Source organism: Acinonyx jubatus, chromosome C2 (genome assembly GCF_027475565.1).
Source record: "Acinonyx jubatus isolate Ajub_Pintada_27869175 chromosome C2, VMU_Ajub_asm_v1.0, whole genome shotgun sequence".
In the NCBI taxonomy this organism is placed as follows: domain Eukaryota; kingdom Metazoa; phylum Chordata; class Mammalia; order Carnivora; family Felidae; genus Acinonyx; species Acinonyx jubatus.
In genome coordinates this window covers 134,537,794-134,553,627 of record NC_069384.1, presented here as the reverse complement: position 1 = coordinate 134,553,627, position 15,834 = coordinate 134,537,794, and the positions used below count along the sequence as shown (strand labels likewise).

Sequence of the window (15,834 nt, the reverse complement as noted above, 5' to 3'; positions counted from 1 at the left end):
AGAGTTGAAAGACATGTCAACTTTGCATAAACAAAGATGAAAATGCTTATTTATCAACAACTATTTAATTTTAGACTTTTAAAAAGTTGAGCTTTTATGTTACAAAAGTCATCAGGATCCCCAAATAGAGGATTCTTAAGGATACTATTTAGTTTGGTTGTGACATTTTGGTACAATTCTTGGAGCAGAGTTTCCTCTGTGATAGGAAACATTACTCTCATATGATACATCCACTAGGACCTATGTATAAAAAGAAATGTTTTCCTAAGGAACTCAATCAAAAGGGATCACTCCTTTCCTTGTGTAAGTATCTCATGGTTTTATATCTCCAACACCAAAGAGTAGGCATGAGAAGGGCCACTCTGCCACCCTCCTTATATACTGCTATCTGATTTAAAATATTCCATCCTGTTGCCACGTCCTTTGTCAGCCCATGTATCTTGTTTCTGTTTTGTTTGTTAGAAAACATGGTCCTCATATTCCAGGTGATTTTCTTCCTAGGTGGGTTAGAAAACAGGAGTGACCAGCTACATCAGAATAGCCACTAGGGTTCTTAGGGCCAAAGATTAATAGCAATGCATGGTCAGCCTGCTTGATCTGCACTCGTGGAAGGCAGCGTGTAATCTAGGACACAACTGCTGCTTCAGAACTCTCATATCCAGAGCTAGGAATGATATGAGGAGACATGTAGACATATGATGCTTTCTGAGACTTCAGATGAAGAGTTGATTACTTGAAAATTTACTAATTCCTACCTTAATTATAACAGATTCATTCTAACAATTCATCCCCACTGAGGTAGGGGACAGAGGAAGGGAGAAACTCAGAGGAGAGGCCTTTTGCCTGGCCTTTGGGACCACCCCAGGGGATCAGAGAAGGGACACCCCAGACTGTGTTTTCACATCCCTTAATTACTCCAACGGCCATATGAAATAGAAGTTCAGGGTTGCCAAAAGAAACAAAAATCTCCTGCTTGTTGCATGTTGCCTAAAATTCTTTTAACTAGGAAGTCATCCTTTGTCTCACACATCTGGAAAAAAAAAGAACCCAGATGAGTGGTTGGAGTGAGAATGGACGGGTTTCTGGAAAGATCAGCTAATCTGTGTATTACAATGGAATGGGGACCTAAGGGAGGGATGCCTCCTGAGGAGGGGGAAAGGAAGTGGAGGAGGAGGCCACTTCAGGAGTTGACTCTGTGGGGACACTCCTTACCTGTCACTGTGTGTGGGGCAGCAGGAAAACGCTGTTCTGCACAGGGGCACTGAGGTGTTTTGCAGAAGAGCAGCTTCTGCAGCTCTTCTGAATTTCAAGTGTAGTTGATCATACGGTTAATTTCCCAGGAGGGCACATCATTTCTCCAGGATCTTTAAATTGTTAAGATTCCGCTTAATAGATGTATTCTGCAACTCTTCTGTTTCTTTGGCTTTCCTATTCACTGTCTAACCTTTCTTTCTATTTCCCTCTGCTTTTTTTTTTTCTGTGTGCTTCATAATAAATGTTTTTCCTCCTTTAAATTTAATTTTTTTTCAAATCTTTTATTTCCTCTACTCACTCTAACATTTCTTTCTACTTCTATGTCTTATCTTTCCTTCCTTATGTTTTCCCTTAATAATTATCATTGCAGAGCGGTTGCTAACCAAAGTTTGCTGGCTTTCAGTATGTTCAGATTTTAGTTTGCTCAGTTGTTCATGCATGCTTTATCTCTCTGGCATTTGCACATTCACAACTGTAAAGTTTATATCGGGCCAGTTAGGGACATTTTATAAATGATCCTATTTTAGAGAAGGGAATTTTCAAGGGGTTTACCTGACATACACAAGATCCTAGTGACAAGAAGTGAGTGAGATGGAACTTAAATCCAATGTGTCTTCTCTTTTTATTCTTTCTGCTTGAATTTGGCTGCTACCTTAAAAAAAACTTTTTTAATGTTTATTTCTGAGAGAGAGAGAGAGACAGAGTGCGAGCAGGGGAGGGGCAGAGAGAGAGGGAGACACAGAGTCCGAAGCAGGCTCCAGGCTCTGAGCTGTCAGCACAGAGCCCGACATGGGGCTTGAACCCACGAACTGTGAGATCATGACCTGAGCCAAAGACGCTTAACCGTCTGAGCCACTCAGGCACCAACTACCTTTTAAAATAACCAGAAACACTTAAATAGTTGAAAGTAATTTTATATATGGGTTAGTATAGGTGAATACCCTCTTAATTGCATTAATGCTTATTTATTTATTTTGAGAGAGAGAGTTAGAGTGTGAGTGGGGGAGGGGCAGAGAGAGAGGGAGAGAGAATCTCAGTCTGTCAGCGCAGAGCCCAACATGGCTCATTAAGATCTCACCAACCATGAGATCATGACCTGAGCTGAAATCAAGAGTCAGATACTTAACTGATTGAGCCACCCAGGCACTCTAAAAATATTAAAGATATTAAAATACAAATTTAAAAACATAGATCTCAGTCTGACTTTCAATTTTTCCCCTAGATTGCAGAGATATTATGTAACATTGGTGTCAGGCTTTCTGATGAAGAATTTGAAAATGTATGGAATCTTGCATCAAAAAAACATCACAGAGGAGAAGTTTCTGTAGAGACCATCAGAAATGTTCTGGATGAGCTACAACATGCAGACCGGATCAAGTGTAAAACAACCATGTGATATTTTTGGAGTTCATTCATTTAAAAAAAGAAATGTTAAATCTGTGTTCATTAAAATGTTGAGTCCATTCTGGTTTTAGATATGTTAGATGTCAGTAGTCACTGAAGTAGGACTCGTATGCCTATGTGTATTGCTAATAAATTTGATTTATTATATTGTTTAAGATTTATTGTATTGTTTTCTGTAAAACACCAAACAACTTGATGAGCACTTAGAGTTAATCTTTCATCTCACCAAAGGCCTAGTTCAGAATGATGTAGATGTTTGTAATGAAAGCATTGTAGACAGATGCTTAAGAAGTCTATGCATTTTAGTTGGTTGAATGAAATTCAAAGTCTAGTTTGTGATACTAGGTTGACAAAATTTTGCCTTCAATCTTTTGTTATTTTTCTCTTGAGGTGCCACTATGACAGAATGTAAGCTTAGCAAGCTTTCAATCCGTGTTAGCATCTGAGGAAAACAAACACAAGGAGCAGAATTTAGAGAAGAAAAGCTGGGGTTCCAACAATGACACGATAGCCATTAGTTTTAATGGCTATTTAATATTCCTATGGCTATTTTAATGGCTATTTAATATTCCTATGGCCATTTATAGCAGCATTATCCACACTAGCCAAATTATGGAAAGAGCCCAAGTGTCTATCAACTGATGAATGGGTAAGGAAGATGTGGTGTTTACACACACACACATACACATACCCCCCCACACACTAGAATATTACTCAGCCATGAAAAAGAATGAATTCTTGCCATTTGCACTGATGTGGATGGAACTAGAGTGTGTTATGCTACATGAAATAGGTCAGTCAGAGAAAGACATATCAAATGATTTCACTCATATGTGGAATTTAAGAAGCAAAACAAATGAGTGAAGGGGAAAAAAAGAGGCAAACCAAGGAGCAGACTCTTAACTATAGAGAACAAACTGATAGTTACCAGAGGAAAGGTGGGTGGAGGGATGGGTTAAATGGGTGATGGGGATTAAGAAGTGCACTTGTGATAAGCACCAGGTATTGTACACCTGAAATCTATGTGCACTGTATGTTAATTAACTGGAATTTAAATAAAAACTTAAAAAAAAGTCTTCCTATGGCCAGAAAAGCATATTGCCCTTAAAGTATGTGAAGAGGACACAGCTGACCCACCATTACTTGCAGCTTTAGAGCACTCTTAGTAGCAAATTGCACACAATCATTTCCTCTCATGCCTTGGCCCGCTGATGCTCTGGCCTGATGAAGCAGGGATGGTGAGAAGGTGTGACCTCAGCATAGTGTGTTCTTCCTGTACATCAAAAGCACCAGTGTGGGTTAAAGCCACCACTGAAGCTTGATTAGTAATACAACTTGATTAATTGAATTATCAATAAAATGTATTCCGTCGATGTTTTTCTGTGACAGACTTTGAATTTTGTTGTTCATTGTCTATTAGTATGAAAAATTACTGTTTAAGATACTATCGTTACAGTGTAGTCTACCATTACTTATAAAAGAGAGAGAGAGAGAGACCTAAAGTTTAAAAAATTGCCCATTCTCTAGAAAATGTAATTTTATAATTCATTTATTATATGGGTAATTTATTTAAAAAAATATTTAAGTTTATTTATTTTGAGAGAGAGACAGAGACAGAGACAGAGAGAGAGAATGCATGAGTGCAGGGGAGGGGCAGAGAGAGAGGGAGAGAGAGAATCCCAAGCAGTCTCCATGCCACCAGCACTGAGCCTGAGGTGGGACTGGAACCCATGAACCGTGAGATCATGACCTGAGCTGAAATCAAGAGTCAGATATGCAACCAACTGAGCCACCTAGGCGCCCCATAAAGCCACTATTTTCAAGACTAAGGGACATAACTGACTCTCGTAATACATAAAACCAAACACAGGAAGTTAGACAAGCGGCACGTGGGTGGCTCAGTTGGTTACATATCTATTTCAGCTCAGGTTCAGCCTCACATTGGACTCTGCACTGACAGTGGAGAGCCTGCTTGGAATTCTGTCTTCCTCTCTCTCTGCCCCTCCCTTGCTCATGTTCTCTCTCTCTCAAAAATAAATAAACTTAAAAAAAAAAAACTAAAAAAGTAGATTAATCACTTATAAAACTGTATGGAGGTTAAAGCACAAAAGCAGTAAAATCAATTATACAAAAGTCAGTCAAGGGATTCACAAAATAAAAGGTTGCAAAGTATGACATTATGTACATAAAACATGGTTGGTGGGGAGTAAAAACTTAGTGCTTTTAGAATGGGTTCACACCCTATGTTTGACAATATTGCTATGTGCATAAGATGTTATATATAAGCCTAATGATAACCACAAATCAAAAATGTAGAATAGTCCTGTCACTTAAGGGTCTGACTCTTGATTTCGGCTCAGGTCACGATCTTGCAGTCATGAGATCAAGCCCCGCATTGGGCTCTGTGCTGACAGCATGGAGCCTGCTTGGGATTCTTGCTCTGCCCCTCCTCTGCACTCTCTTTCTCTCTCTTTCAAAATAAATAAGCTTTTTTTTTTTTAAAAAAGGAAAGGAAATAAAAGATATCTAAATTGGTAATGAAAAAGTAAGACTTTCACTAATTACGGTTGACATGATACTAAATATAGAAAACCCTAAAGACTCCACCAAAAAACTATTAGAACTGATAAATCAGTGAAGTCACAGGATATAAAATTAATATACATAAATATGTTGCATTTTTATACACTATTAATGAAGTAGCAGAAGGAGAAATTAAGAAAACAATCCCACTTAAAATTGCACCAAAAATAATAAAGTACCCAGAAATAAACAACCAAGGAGGTGAAAGATCTGTATTTTGAAAACTATATATTGGGGCGCCTGGGTGGCTCAGTCGGTTAAGCGGCCGACTTTGGCTCAGGTCATGATCTCGTGGTCCGTGAGTTCGAGCCCCGCATCGGGCTCTGTGCTGACGCTCAGAGCCTGGAGCCTGTTTCGGATTCTGTGTCTCCCTCTCTCTGACACTCCCCCGTTCATGCTCTGTCTCTCTCTGTCTCAAAAATAAACATAAAAAAAAATTTATAAAACTATATATTAATGAAAGAAATTGAAGAAATCACAAGTGGAAAGATGCTGTGCTCATGGATTGGAAGAACAAATATTGTTAATATGTCTATACTACCCAACGCATTAAATATCCACATATTTAATGCAATATCTATGAAAATCCCAACATTTTTCACAGAACTAGAACAAATAATCCTAAAAGGCATATGGAACCACAAAAGACCCTGCATCAAAAATAGACACTGTAGATCGATATAGAACAGAATAAAGAGTTCAGAAATAAACCCATGCTTTTATGGTCAATTAATCTATGACAAAGGAGGCAAGAATATACAGTGGGAAAAAGACAAATGGTATTGAAAAAACTGGACAACTACATGGAAAAGAGTGAATTTGGACCACTTCCTTATACCATAAACAAAAATAAAATCAAAATGGATTAAGGACCTAAATGTGAGACCTGAAACCACAAAATTCTTAGCAGAAAACATGGGCAGTAATTTCTTTCATATCAGCTATAGATACATTTTTCTAGATATGTCTCCTCTGGCAAGAGAAACAAAAGGAAAATTAAAGTATTGGGATTACACCAAAATAAAAAGCTTTTGCATAGCAAAGGAAACCATCAATAAAACAAAAAGGCAACCTACTGAATGAGAGAAGGTATTTGCAAATGATACATCAGATGAGGGGTTAATAACCAAAATATATAAAGATCTTATATAATTTAACACCAAAAAATATTAATAATAAAATAAATTTAAAACTACAATAAAAAACAGTCCAATTAAAAATGGGTAGAGGATCCGAATACCCATTTTTCCTAAGAAATTAGGATGGCCATACAGACACATGAAAAGATGGCCAAAATCACTATCAGGGAAATGCAAATTAAAACCACAATGAGATATCACTTTACATATGTGAGAATGGCTAACATAAAAAAACATGCAAAAAAAAAAAAAGTGTTGGCAAGGATGTGGAGAAAAAGGAACCTTTGGGTGCACTGTTGGTGGGAATGCAAATTGGTGTAGTCACTCTGGAAAATAGTATAGAGGGTCCTCAAAAATTAAAAATAGAATTACCATATGGTTCAGTAATTCCACTGCTGGATATTTAGCCAAAGAAAATGAAAACACTAATTCAAAAAGATATATGAACCCCTATGTTTATTGCAGCATTATTTAAAACAGCCAAGATACAGAAGCAACCCGTGTCCATCCATAGATGAATGGATAAAGTAGAGGTGGTATGTGGGTATACATACATACCTATGGATGTTATTCAGCCATGAAAAGAATGAAGTCTTGCCATTTGCAATGACATGGAGGAACCTAGGGGGTGTAATGTTAAGTGAAATAAGCCAGTCAGAGAAAGACAAATACCGTATGATTTCACTCATATGTGGAATTTAAGAAACAAAACTAATAAAGAAAGAAAGACAAAAGGACAGACTCTTTGGCAAACCAGGTTGCCAAAGGGGAGGTAGGTGCGGGGACGGGTGAAAAAAAGAGGTTTACATTACACTTATCTTGATGAGCACTGAGAACTGTAGAGAATTGTTGAATAGTTGTATTATACCCCTGAAACTAATATAACTCTGTATGTTAATTATAATTGGGGGGTAAAAAAACCAGCCTTTAATATGTGGACTAACCTGCCGTAAGCAGTATGCCATCTCTGACCAAGGTTCAGCAAAAAGCGGACAGCCCAACCGTGAAACCAGCTGCACTGCACCAGGTCAGCTCCTGGAATCAAACAGCTCATGGTGCTTGGGATGCTGTGAGGTGCATGATGCTGGAGATTTTCTTTTCATGCAGATGAACATCTTGTATTTGGCTATATTAAGAAAGTATGAGGAACTGTCATCTCAATCAAGTTCCATGCCTTCAATGATTTCTAATTCATCATTTAGTTTTTTTCCACTCTTTGCTAAAGTGACATCCTTTCCCCCAGATTGTGTTGCATCAGAAAAGTAGTGCTGATTTCTTGATTCCTATTTGTAAGAATTACGGTCCTGGCATGACACGGTCTTCAGGCCCTCACGCTTCACTAAATCTGGCCACATGGTGTCATAAAATGCTTAGCAATTTTAGTTTATCAATCAGACTCTTCTTGAGGAGCAAACTGAGAGCATTTGATATGAATAACAAATCTGGATTCGTGACCTTAGGAAGGACACCGAAACTTACAAAGCTGTGGCTTTCTTATTTACAAAATGGAAATAACATAAGTCCCTTATGACCTTGTAAGGCAGCTTTGATGGCATATGTGAGCACCTAGAACCATTTTAGCTCAATAAATAGGAGTCAAAAGACCTGATTCAGGTCATAGCTCATCTCACCTACTTGTAAGTACTATTTTGTTCTCCATATATTAATATAATTATGTTGACTTCTTCGTTTTGTCCTCATCCCCCTGATTCTTTTTCTTAAGTAAGTGCCCGTCATTGATTTTGGCAGATTCGATAATCCCCACTGACTTACTGCTCTAGGTAATTTAGAATCCACCTGGCATGTCTATCACTATGCTTTGAGCAGAGCTCCTCATTTTATTATTTTTTAAAAAAATGTGTACACAAACAATATACTGGGATTCTTACTGTGATTGCATTGAGTATAAAGATGAATTGGGGGGAACTGACATTTTTATAAAGTTTTGACTACCAAACAATAAATATGATACATTCATACATTCATTGAACTTTTCTTTATTTCAGTAGTTCTTCTCAATTTTCCATGTTGAGATATTGTACATTTTCTGTTAGATTTATTCCTAGGTATTTGGTATCTTGATTTTATAATACATTGTATCCATTTTCATGTTGTTATTCTATTTTTTATTTTTTTAAAGTATTTATTTTTTTAAAGTTCATTTATTTTGAGAGAGAGAGAGAGGGAGAAGGGGAGGGGCAGAGAGAGAGAGAGAGGGACAGAGGATCTAAAGTGGGCTCCACACTGACAGCAGAGAGCCCCATGTGGGGTTTGAACTCACGAACTACAAGATGATCTGAGTTGAAGTCAGACACTTAACCGACTTACCCAGACATCAATGTATCAATTTTTAAATAGATTTATTGAGATGTCATTTACATGCAGTAAGATCCACTGTCACAAACACAACATAGAACTGTTCTATCACGTCACAAAATTCTCTGGTACCCTTTTGCGGTAAACATCTCCTCTTCCACATTCTAGCCCCTCACAACCACTCATTTGTTTCTTTGTCCTGTAGTTTTCACCTTTTTGAAAATGTCATATCAATGGAATCGTGGAATATGTAGCTAGCATTTTGAGAGTAACTTCTTTCACTTAGTAATGATTTTAAGATCCATCTACGTCATTGCATGGGTCAGGAGTTCACTCTTTATTGCTGAGTCATATTCCACTGTACGGATACACCACAATTTACCTGTTTACCAGTTAGAAATCTGAGTTGTTTCCAGTCTTTACCAATTCTGAATAAATCTGCTATGAACACTTGTGAATAGGTATTGTGTAAACATAAGTTTTCATCTCTCGGGAAAATAACTATGGGTGAGATTGCTGGGCTATATGGTAAGCATATGCTTAACTGTATAAGAAACTGAAAATCTGTTTTCAAAATGGCTCTATCATTTTGCATTTTCACCAGCAATTTATGAGAGTTCTAGTTCATCCTGGTATTGTGTTTGAAAAAATTATTTTCGTCTAATAGGTCTGAAGTAATAGCACATTGTGGTTTTAATTTACATTTTTGTAGTGACTAATGATGTTGAACATCCTTTATGGGCTCATTGGCCATGCATATATCTTCTCTGGTAAAGTATACATTCTAACATGCTGCCTAGTTTTTTTAAAAGTTTATTTATTTTGAGAGAGGGAGAGAGAGAAAGCATGAGCAGGGTAAGGGTAGACAGAAAGGGAGAGAGAGAATCCCAAGCAGGTTCTGTGCTGTCAGCTTGGAGCCTCATGTGGGGCTTGATCTCACGAACCATGAGATCATGACCTGAGCAGAAATCGAGTCAGACGCTTAACCGACTGAGCCATGCATGCACTTCACTGCCTATTTTTTAAAAAGGCTTGTTTTCTTATTATTGAGTTTTGTGAGTTCTTTATGTATTATAGATACAAATCCTTTATCAGATATGTGTTTTGTGGATATTTTATTCTATATTTAGCTTGCCTTTAAAAAAATTTTTTTTAAATGTTTTTGAGAGAGAGAGACAAAGAGAGACAGAGTAGGGGAGGGGCAGAGGGGGAGGGAGACACATAATCCAAAGCAGGCTCCAGGCTCTGAGCTGTCAGCACAGAGCCTGACGTGGGGCTTGAACTCACAGACCACAAGATCATGACCTGAGTTGAAGTCGGTTGCTCAATCGACTGAGCCACCCAGGTGCCCCGCCTTTTTATTTTCTTAACAGTGTCTTTCAAAGAACATAAGCTTAAAATTTTGGTAAAATATGATTTATCAATAATATAGCAAAATTGCCAGCCCTCCTGAATTTGGTGATCATAAATTGAAAGTGAGACCAATCACTTGATTTTGTATCTTTTTTGGTTAGTTTCTTCATATGCAACTGCTGCACTTCAGATTTGGAATAAGTGGAGATATGAATTTAGGGGTGGAATTTAACCTGGTGAATAAAATGGTGGGAGGAAGGGACCAAGGAGTTGAGTGTATGCAAGGAGTTGATTCCAGTGATAGAACATGGAAACTAAGATGAGTAAAGAGGAAGTTCAGAAATAAATGATAGTGAAAAATGGCAGGATTAATGGATTGGGCTATCCCAGTCAAAGAATTGTGGGAAAGTTTTTTATATATATATATATATATATATATATATATATATATATATATATATGAAAAAGTTATATATAAAATAGGAGTTGGTGATCACAAAGTGGAATGCTTGCAAAGTGAAATTCTGTATGTGGTAGTTGTTGGTGATGACAATGTCTAGGATGTGATAATAGGATTGCATGACTTAAACAGGTGGAGAATAGGATCATTGAAGGAAAGGAGTACAAAAAGTGAGAAGTCTATTGTTAAGCAGAAGGATCACCTACCTGGATATTGATACCACCAAGAAAGACGACAGGGAAGGTAACAGAGAGAGAATGACCCTGGTTTCATATCCCTTTGAAATCATGATGAAAGATATACACTGTTATTTTAGAAAAGAACACACGCAAATATTTTTGGTCATGTAATACTCAATTCCCCTTCTTCCCCCCATAGATAGACCTCTAGACCAGGTAAACATTTAAGTAGCTATATTTAAATTTTATCCTCAGGTGGGCTTCATATATATCCTTATTTTCTTGCCATCCATTCATCCATCCATCCATCCATCCACTTACCACGTGACTAACCATCCCGCATCTGAACTTTGGTTAAATAGCATTTTCAGGAGAATGCTGTTCTCTGAATGGAGATGCAAAGAAACATGCTTCCCCATTTACAACGGTAGGGGGCACCCTAGCATTTCCAAACTTACTGAGGAGCCTTAGCCCACATGCAGAATAGCTGCAGAGGCTCAATAATACTGAGTAAAAAGAAGACTGTTAAACTGGAGGGAGGAGACTTTTTACCACTGTACTTTGTGAAATCCAGGATGATCCATGCAGTTTCTTCTTTTATTATTTAGTGGCAGTAATTAGGCTGGAAAGGAAAATTTTAAATAGTAAGCTAGAGTGGAGGCTTGTTTGGATTATAAAATGTTATCTCCGAGTGACACAAGTAAAGCAGTGAGAAATATTCAAGTGAGATAAAAATAAATATCCAAATATATCACCACGTTCTCACCTAAATCCATATTTCTATAGTGTTCAGATAGTCTTGTTAAAGGTAAAATATATTAAACCCATGAAAACTTTAAAAAGCCAGTTTCCTAGCCCAGGCAAATAAATTTAATACATTTTCTTTACAACATAGGTAACAAAGAGAGAAACTTGTTGGAAATATTATGTGGGCCAATAAAAGGTAATTTTATTTTATATAGTCAAAATATGAAAACTCACTGTGGCTGGATGTGAAGGGCTGGGCTACTTAGAGGTTAACACCCCAACCATAAACCACCAATGAGGATAGACTTGAAGGGCATTTCTTCTATTATGAAACATTTACAATAATAGCCTTGTAAAAAATAATGGGATCTATTTAAAGCTCATTTATTTCCCAGCTAAGTGGCAATTTCCTATCACTCAAAATGCTAATACTTCCTCCTGAAACCCTAGGAATAATCGAATTCATGTGTGTTCGTTGAAAAAAATCTGGTTAAAATAAGCAGGTGATTCTGTTTTAATAATATCTGTCCTGCCAGCAATAAGACAGTCTCAGGTGCAAATAAATATATCAACAAACAGATTTTCTTTAAAGCACACAGGGTCTCATATCATTTCCAAATTAGCCAATTAGCATGATGCTATTGGAAGAGCTAATTAAAAGGTGCGTTTAGACTCAGAAATGTTTCCTGAGAGTAATCTGGAGCTTATAGTCCTTATTCCACCTGTAATTACTCTGCCTGATTTTCTACTCTGTAGATAGAGGTGAACACACCTTCACCTGGGCAGAGGAAAAAGCCCTTTTTTTTCCCCCCTCTCTTGGAGTCAGCTCATGTATATCAATACCTTGAACTGATTAATGCATACTTAGCTTGTTAAAAAGGCACTGCCCATCCCAATTCTTTAAGTTGTTAGGATGGTTAACTAGTACAGAACTTAGAGTAAGGTTAAAAATTTCTTTAGAAATTTGGTCCTGGTAGAAATATATTTACAGTTAGAATCTTTGGTAAGTTCAACAACTTTTGTAGCAAATGTGTCTATCAGAAGAACTAAATTCTTGAGATTTACCAGTAGAAGAATTTTGCTGGGGGGAGGTGAGGATAGGCGATTTATATTTGGTAGCCACTAAGTCAGTGCCTTTTATTTTCATTCATTCATTCATTCATTCATTCATTCATTCATTCATTCATTCAGGTAGGCCCAACATGGGGCTTGGACTCACAATCCTGAGATCAAGACTTTAGCAGAGGTCAAGAGTCGGATGCTTAGCTTAACTGACTGAGCCACCCAGGTGCCCCTAAATTAGTACCTTTTAAAGTTTAACATCCATACAGATTACCCATAGATCTTTTTAAAATACATTTTCTTACTTGGTAGGTACTCCCTCCCCCACGCCCCCATCCCCCGGCGGGGGCTGAGATTCTGCATTTCTAAAGCTTCTGAGTGCTACACTGCGGCTGGCTAGGGATAGCACTTGTGCTCTCAGTATAGAATTAGCCATTTCTCCAAAGAATCCTAACCAGCCCTTTTAGTAGAGAATGGTATTGGAAATCAAGTTCTGAGCACTAAGTGTGCTAATTACTACTGGAGTGTCTTTGCTTCCATGCCCTCTTAGCTAATAGAGCAAGCAAATATATATGTGTATATTATGCATTTCATGTTTGCTGTAGCTATAGGTACCAGAGGCTTCATATTCCTTTAATGCCCTTGATGTCTCTCTCCTGTAGATTTTGGGTTTCCCTAGAAGTCTTAGAGTCTGCATGTCATAGTTCCTTCATCTGTAACCTGCTGTGATAGTGGAGGCCTGTTGGGGAGCTGGTATGGTATGGGCGAGGGGAAGCATTGTACAACTTTAAGATGAAACCTCAGTCTTTTATGTCTCAGGGCTGTGACCTTCTTAAGTGTTGATAGAGTGGAAGAGCTTTTTTTCCCTCCTGACATGAGACCAGAGGGCTAGATGAGGTGGAGTAGGAGGAATATCCTCCGACCCCCCCACCCCCCCAGGTGGGATAAAGCTCTGCTTCATTCTTTCCCTGGGAAGTAGACCTGTGTTACAGAGAGCACTTTGGACATTTTTCATAATGATTATTCTCCTTCCTCTGCCAAATCCACCCAGTCTTTCTGTGATCTTCACCATGAGAACTTGGTAGTTTTCTTGAAGGTAAAATCCAATGGAGTGGGGGGAACCCCCCCCAACAGTGTGGCCCCCAGGAGTTTCTCAGTCTCAGGCTGCTCAATTGTCAGCCTCAGCAATTTGTCACAATGATCATTTCCTACCAGCTTCTAGTGCCAGCAGCTCCTCCTCCAGGGAAGCGGATCTCATCTGTGACTCTGGATTTTGTTGTCTCTCCAGATTTTGGATTGGCAGTTTACCCTGCAGTGTCAGTTCCCTGATGGGCCCAGGAAAAGTTGTTTTTCAGTTTGTTTTGCTTTTTTAGATTGTAAGGATGGGAGATTTGACTTCTAAGCTCTCTACATGTTGAAGCAAAACTACAAGTGTTGTATTAACTTTTCACTTGCACCTCTATCTGGGTGGAGGGAAAGACAGGGGAATACCAAAAGGAGTATATTTCATAATTTACGAACTGTAGTAAAAAAGGATGAAACCAATCACTGAAATGAGTTTGAGAGTTCAGTTTGCGTGTAATTATTTCTCTGTCTCTCCTGTCATAATTAATAGAGATTAATAGAGTTCCAGGATCTTGTGGTTACCTCTGCAAGGGTCAGCACATGTATGAAACACCACCTAATGTATCAGATAAAATGTTGAAAGGAATATATCAGGGATGTGTCTTGACCATTCTTCTTTTTAGTCTGTACCTTAATGACTTGAAAGGACTTCTGAATGAGCTGATTTATGCCCCGTATGTTTACAATTTCTATGCTTATCATTGCTTCTTACAACTTACTTCTTTCTGAACTTAATTTCCTTCTTTTCCTTTTTAGTAGTTCTTTCTGATGTGGCTAATGATTGTTAATTTAATCTGTTTTCACTTTCATTTTCAATCACATAATGTTTTAGTTCAGTATAGTATCTTAATTGATAATTATTGTTGGCCAACATGTTGGCAATATTCACTGCATTTTAATTCACATTGTTACTTTTGAAATGAGTGATTTCTGACTGTTTCTTTGTAGGTCATATATCTTTTCTCTCTTCTTGCTTTCAAGACTTTTTCATATTTTTTATGTTCTGTAGTTCACTGACATATAGGCGTGACTCTACTTTAGTTATTTTGCTCAAGACTCATTGTACTTATATCTGGGTTCACCTTTGACAAGAGAACTAAAACAGTAAGCTAAAGAATCCATGTGCTTTTTTGTCTCAAGTTAAAACTTGAGAATAAACTTAATCTTGGTGGCAATCTTTGCCAAATGGGACTGAAGTTTCCAGAGACAAGGAACAGAGTTGTAATCCAGTTTTGGGCATTTGAACTGGGCTGTTTCTCCTCCCACTACTAACACATGGGCCTGATGGATAAAATATGAGAATAGAAACACAACTAAATCATATCTCTCTAAAAAAAAAAAAGAAATGGAAATCCTTGAATGCTTGAAACAAAGAGGTAATTTGAAATCAGAGAAACATGTTTGTAGCATGACATCATGATAACCTGAGCCTATGCAAGGTATACATTAGAAATGAGGTTCCTGAATCAAGCCAGAGCCCTATAAGGGCTGCTATGGCAGATTACATTCTCCAAAGGTGGCCAAAAGAATATTTCTAAGCCCACTTGTCCTATTTGTTTATTTATTTTGAGAGAGAGACAGAACAACGGCAAGCGGGAGTGGGGCAGAGAGAGAGGGAGAGAGAATCCCAAGGAGGCTCAGCTCTGTCATTGTAAAGCCTAATGTGGGGCTTGAACCCATGAACCATGAGATCATGACCTGAGCTGAAATCAAGAGTTAGACACTTAACTGACTGAGCCAACCTGACACCCCCACTCCACATGTTCTTATAGATACTTGCCCCACCATCAAAAGGTGGAGTCTAATTTCTCTTCTCTTAAATCTCTCATGTCTCACTTATAACCAATTAGACTGCAGAAGTGATGCAGCATGACTTCTAGGTCTAGGTCACAAAAGATGATGCATCTTTTCCTTTGTTTGTTGGAATATGTATGCTGGAGTCCTGTGCTGCCATGTAAACAGTCCAACTGCCATCATGCTATGAGGAAGCTCAAATTATCCCATGTGGAAAGACCACATGGAGAAGCCCTGAAACTATATATATAGAGAGATGCCTGGCCAACTCCCATCTGCTCCTTCTGACCCCATTTCCCTACCTCACTTCTAGCTCCAGTCACTATGTAACTACAACCACTTGAGAAATCTTAAGCCAGAACTTCCCCCAGGGAACCAGTGTCAAGTTTCTGACCCAGAGAGACCGTGAGATCATAAA

The 15,834-nt window shown here is 38.1% G+C and overlaps 1 protein-coding gene and 1 long non-coding RNA gene across 3 annotated transcripts in view; one reads left to right on the top strand and one right to left on the bottom strand.

Moving 5' to 3' along the window:
* The window catches only part of EFHB (EF-hand domain family member B), a 53,690-nt gene extending 50,559 nt beyond the window's left edge, over positions 1–3,131 (top strand). Inside the window, exon 12 of one of the 2 annotated variants that reach the window (XM_027061939.2) lies at positions 2,477–3,131. In XM_027061939.2, the coding sequence (XP_026917740.1) occupies positions 2,477–2,650 (174 nt within the window). In that variant the 3' untranslated portion in view covers positions 2,651–3,131. The remainder of the gene's footprint in view (positions 1–2,476) is intronic. The other variant, XM_015079204.3, reaches the window with a different exon arrangement.
* On the bottom strand, positions 47–11,234 carry LOC128315312 (uncharacterized). Its single transcript, XR_008298014.1, has 3 exons — positions 10,716–11,234; positions 7,325–7,506; positions 47–1,364 (listed from the first exon to the last, which is right to left on the bottom strand). It is a non-coding gene; the product is annotated as an uncharacterized LOC128315312 (long non-coding RNA).
* Between the last annotated feature and the right edge of the window lie 4,600 nt (positions 11,235–15,834).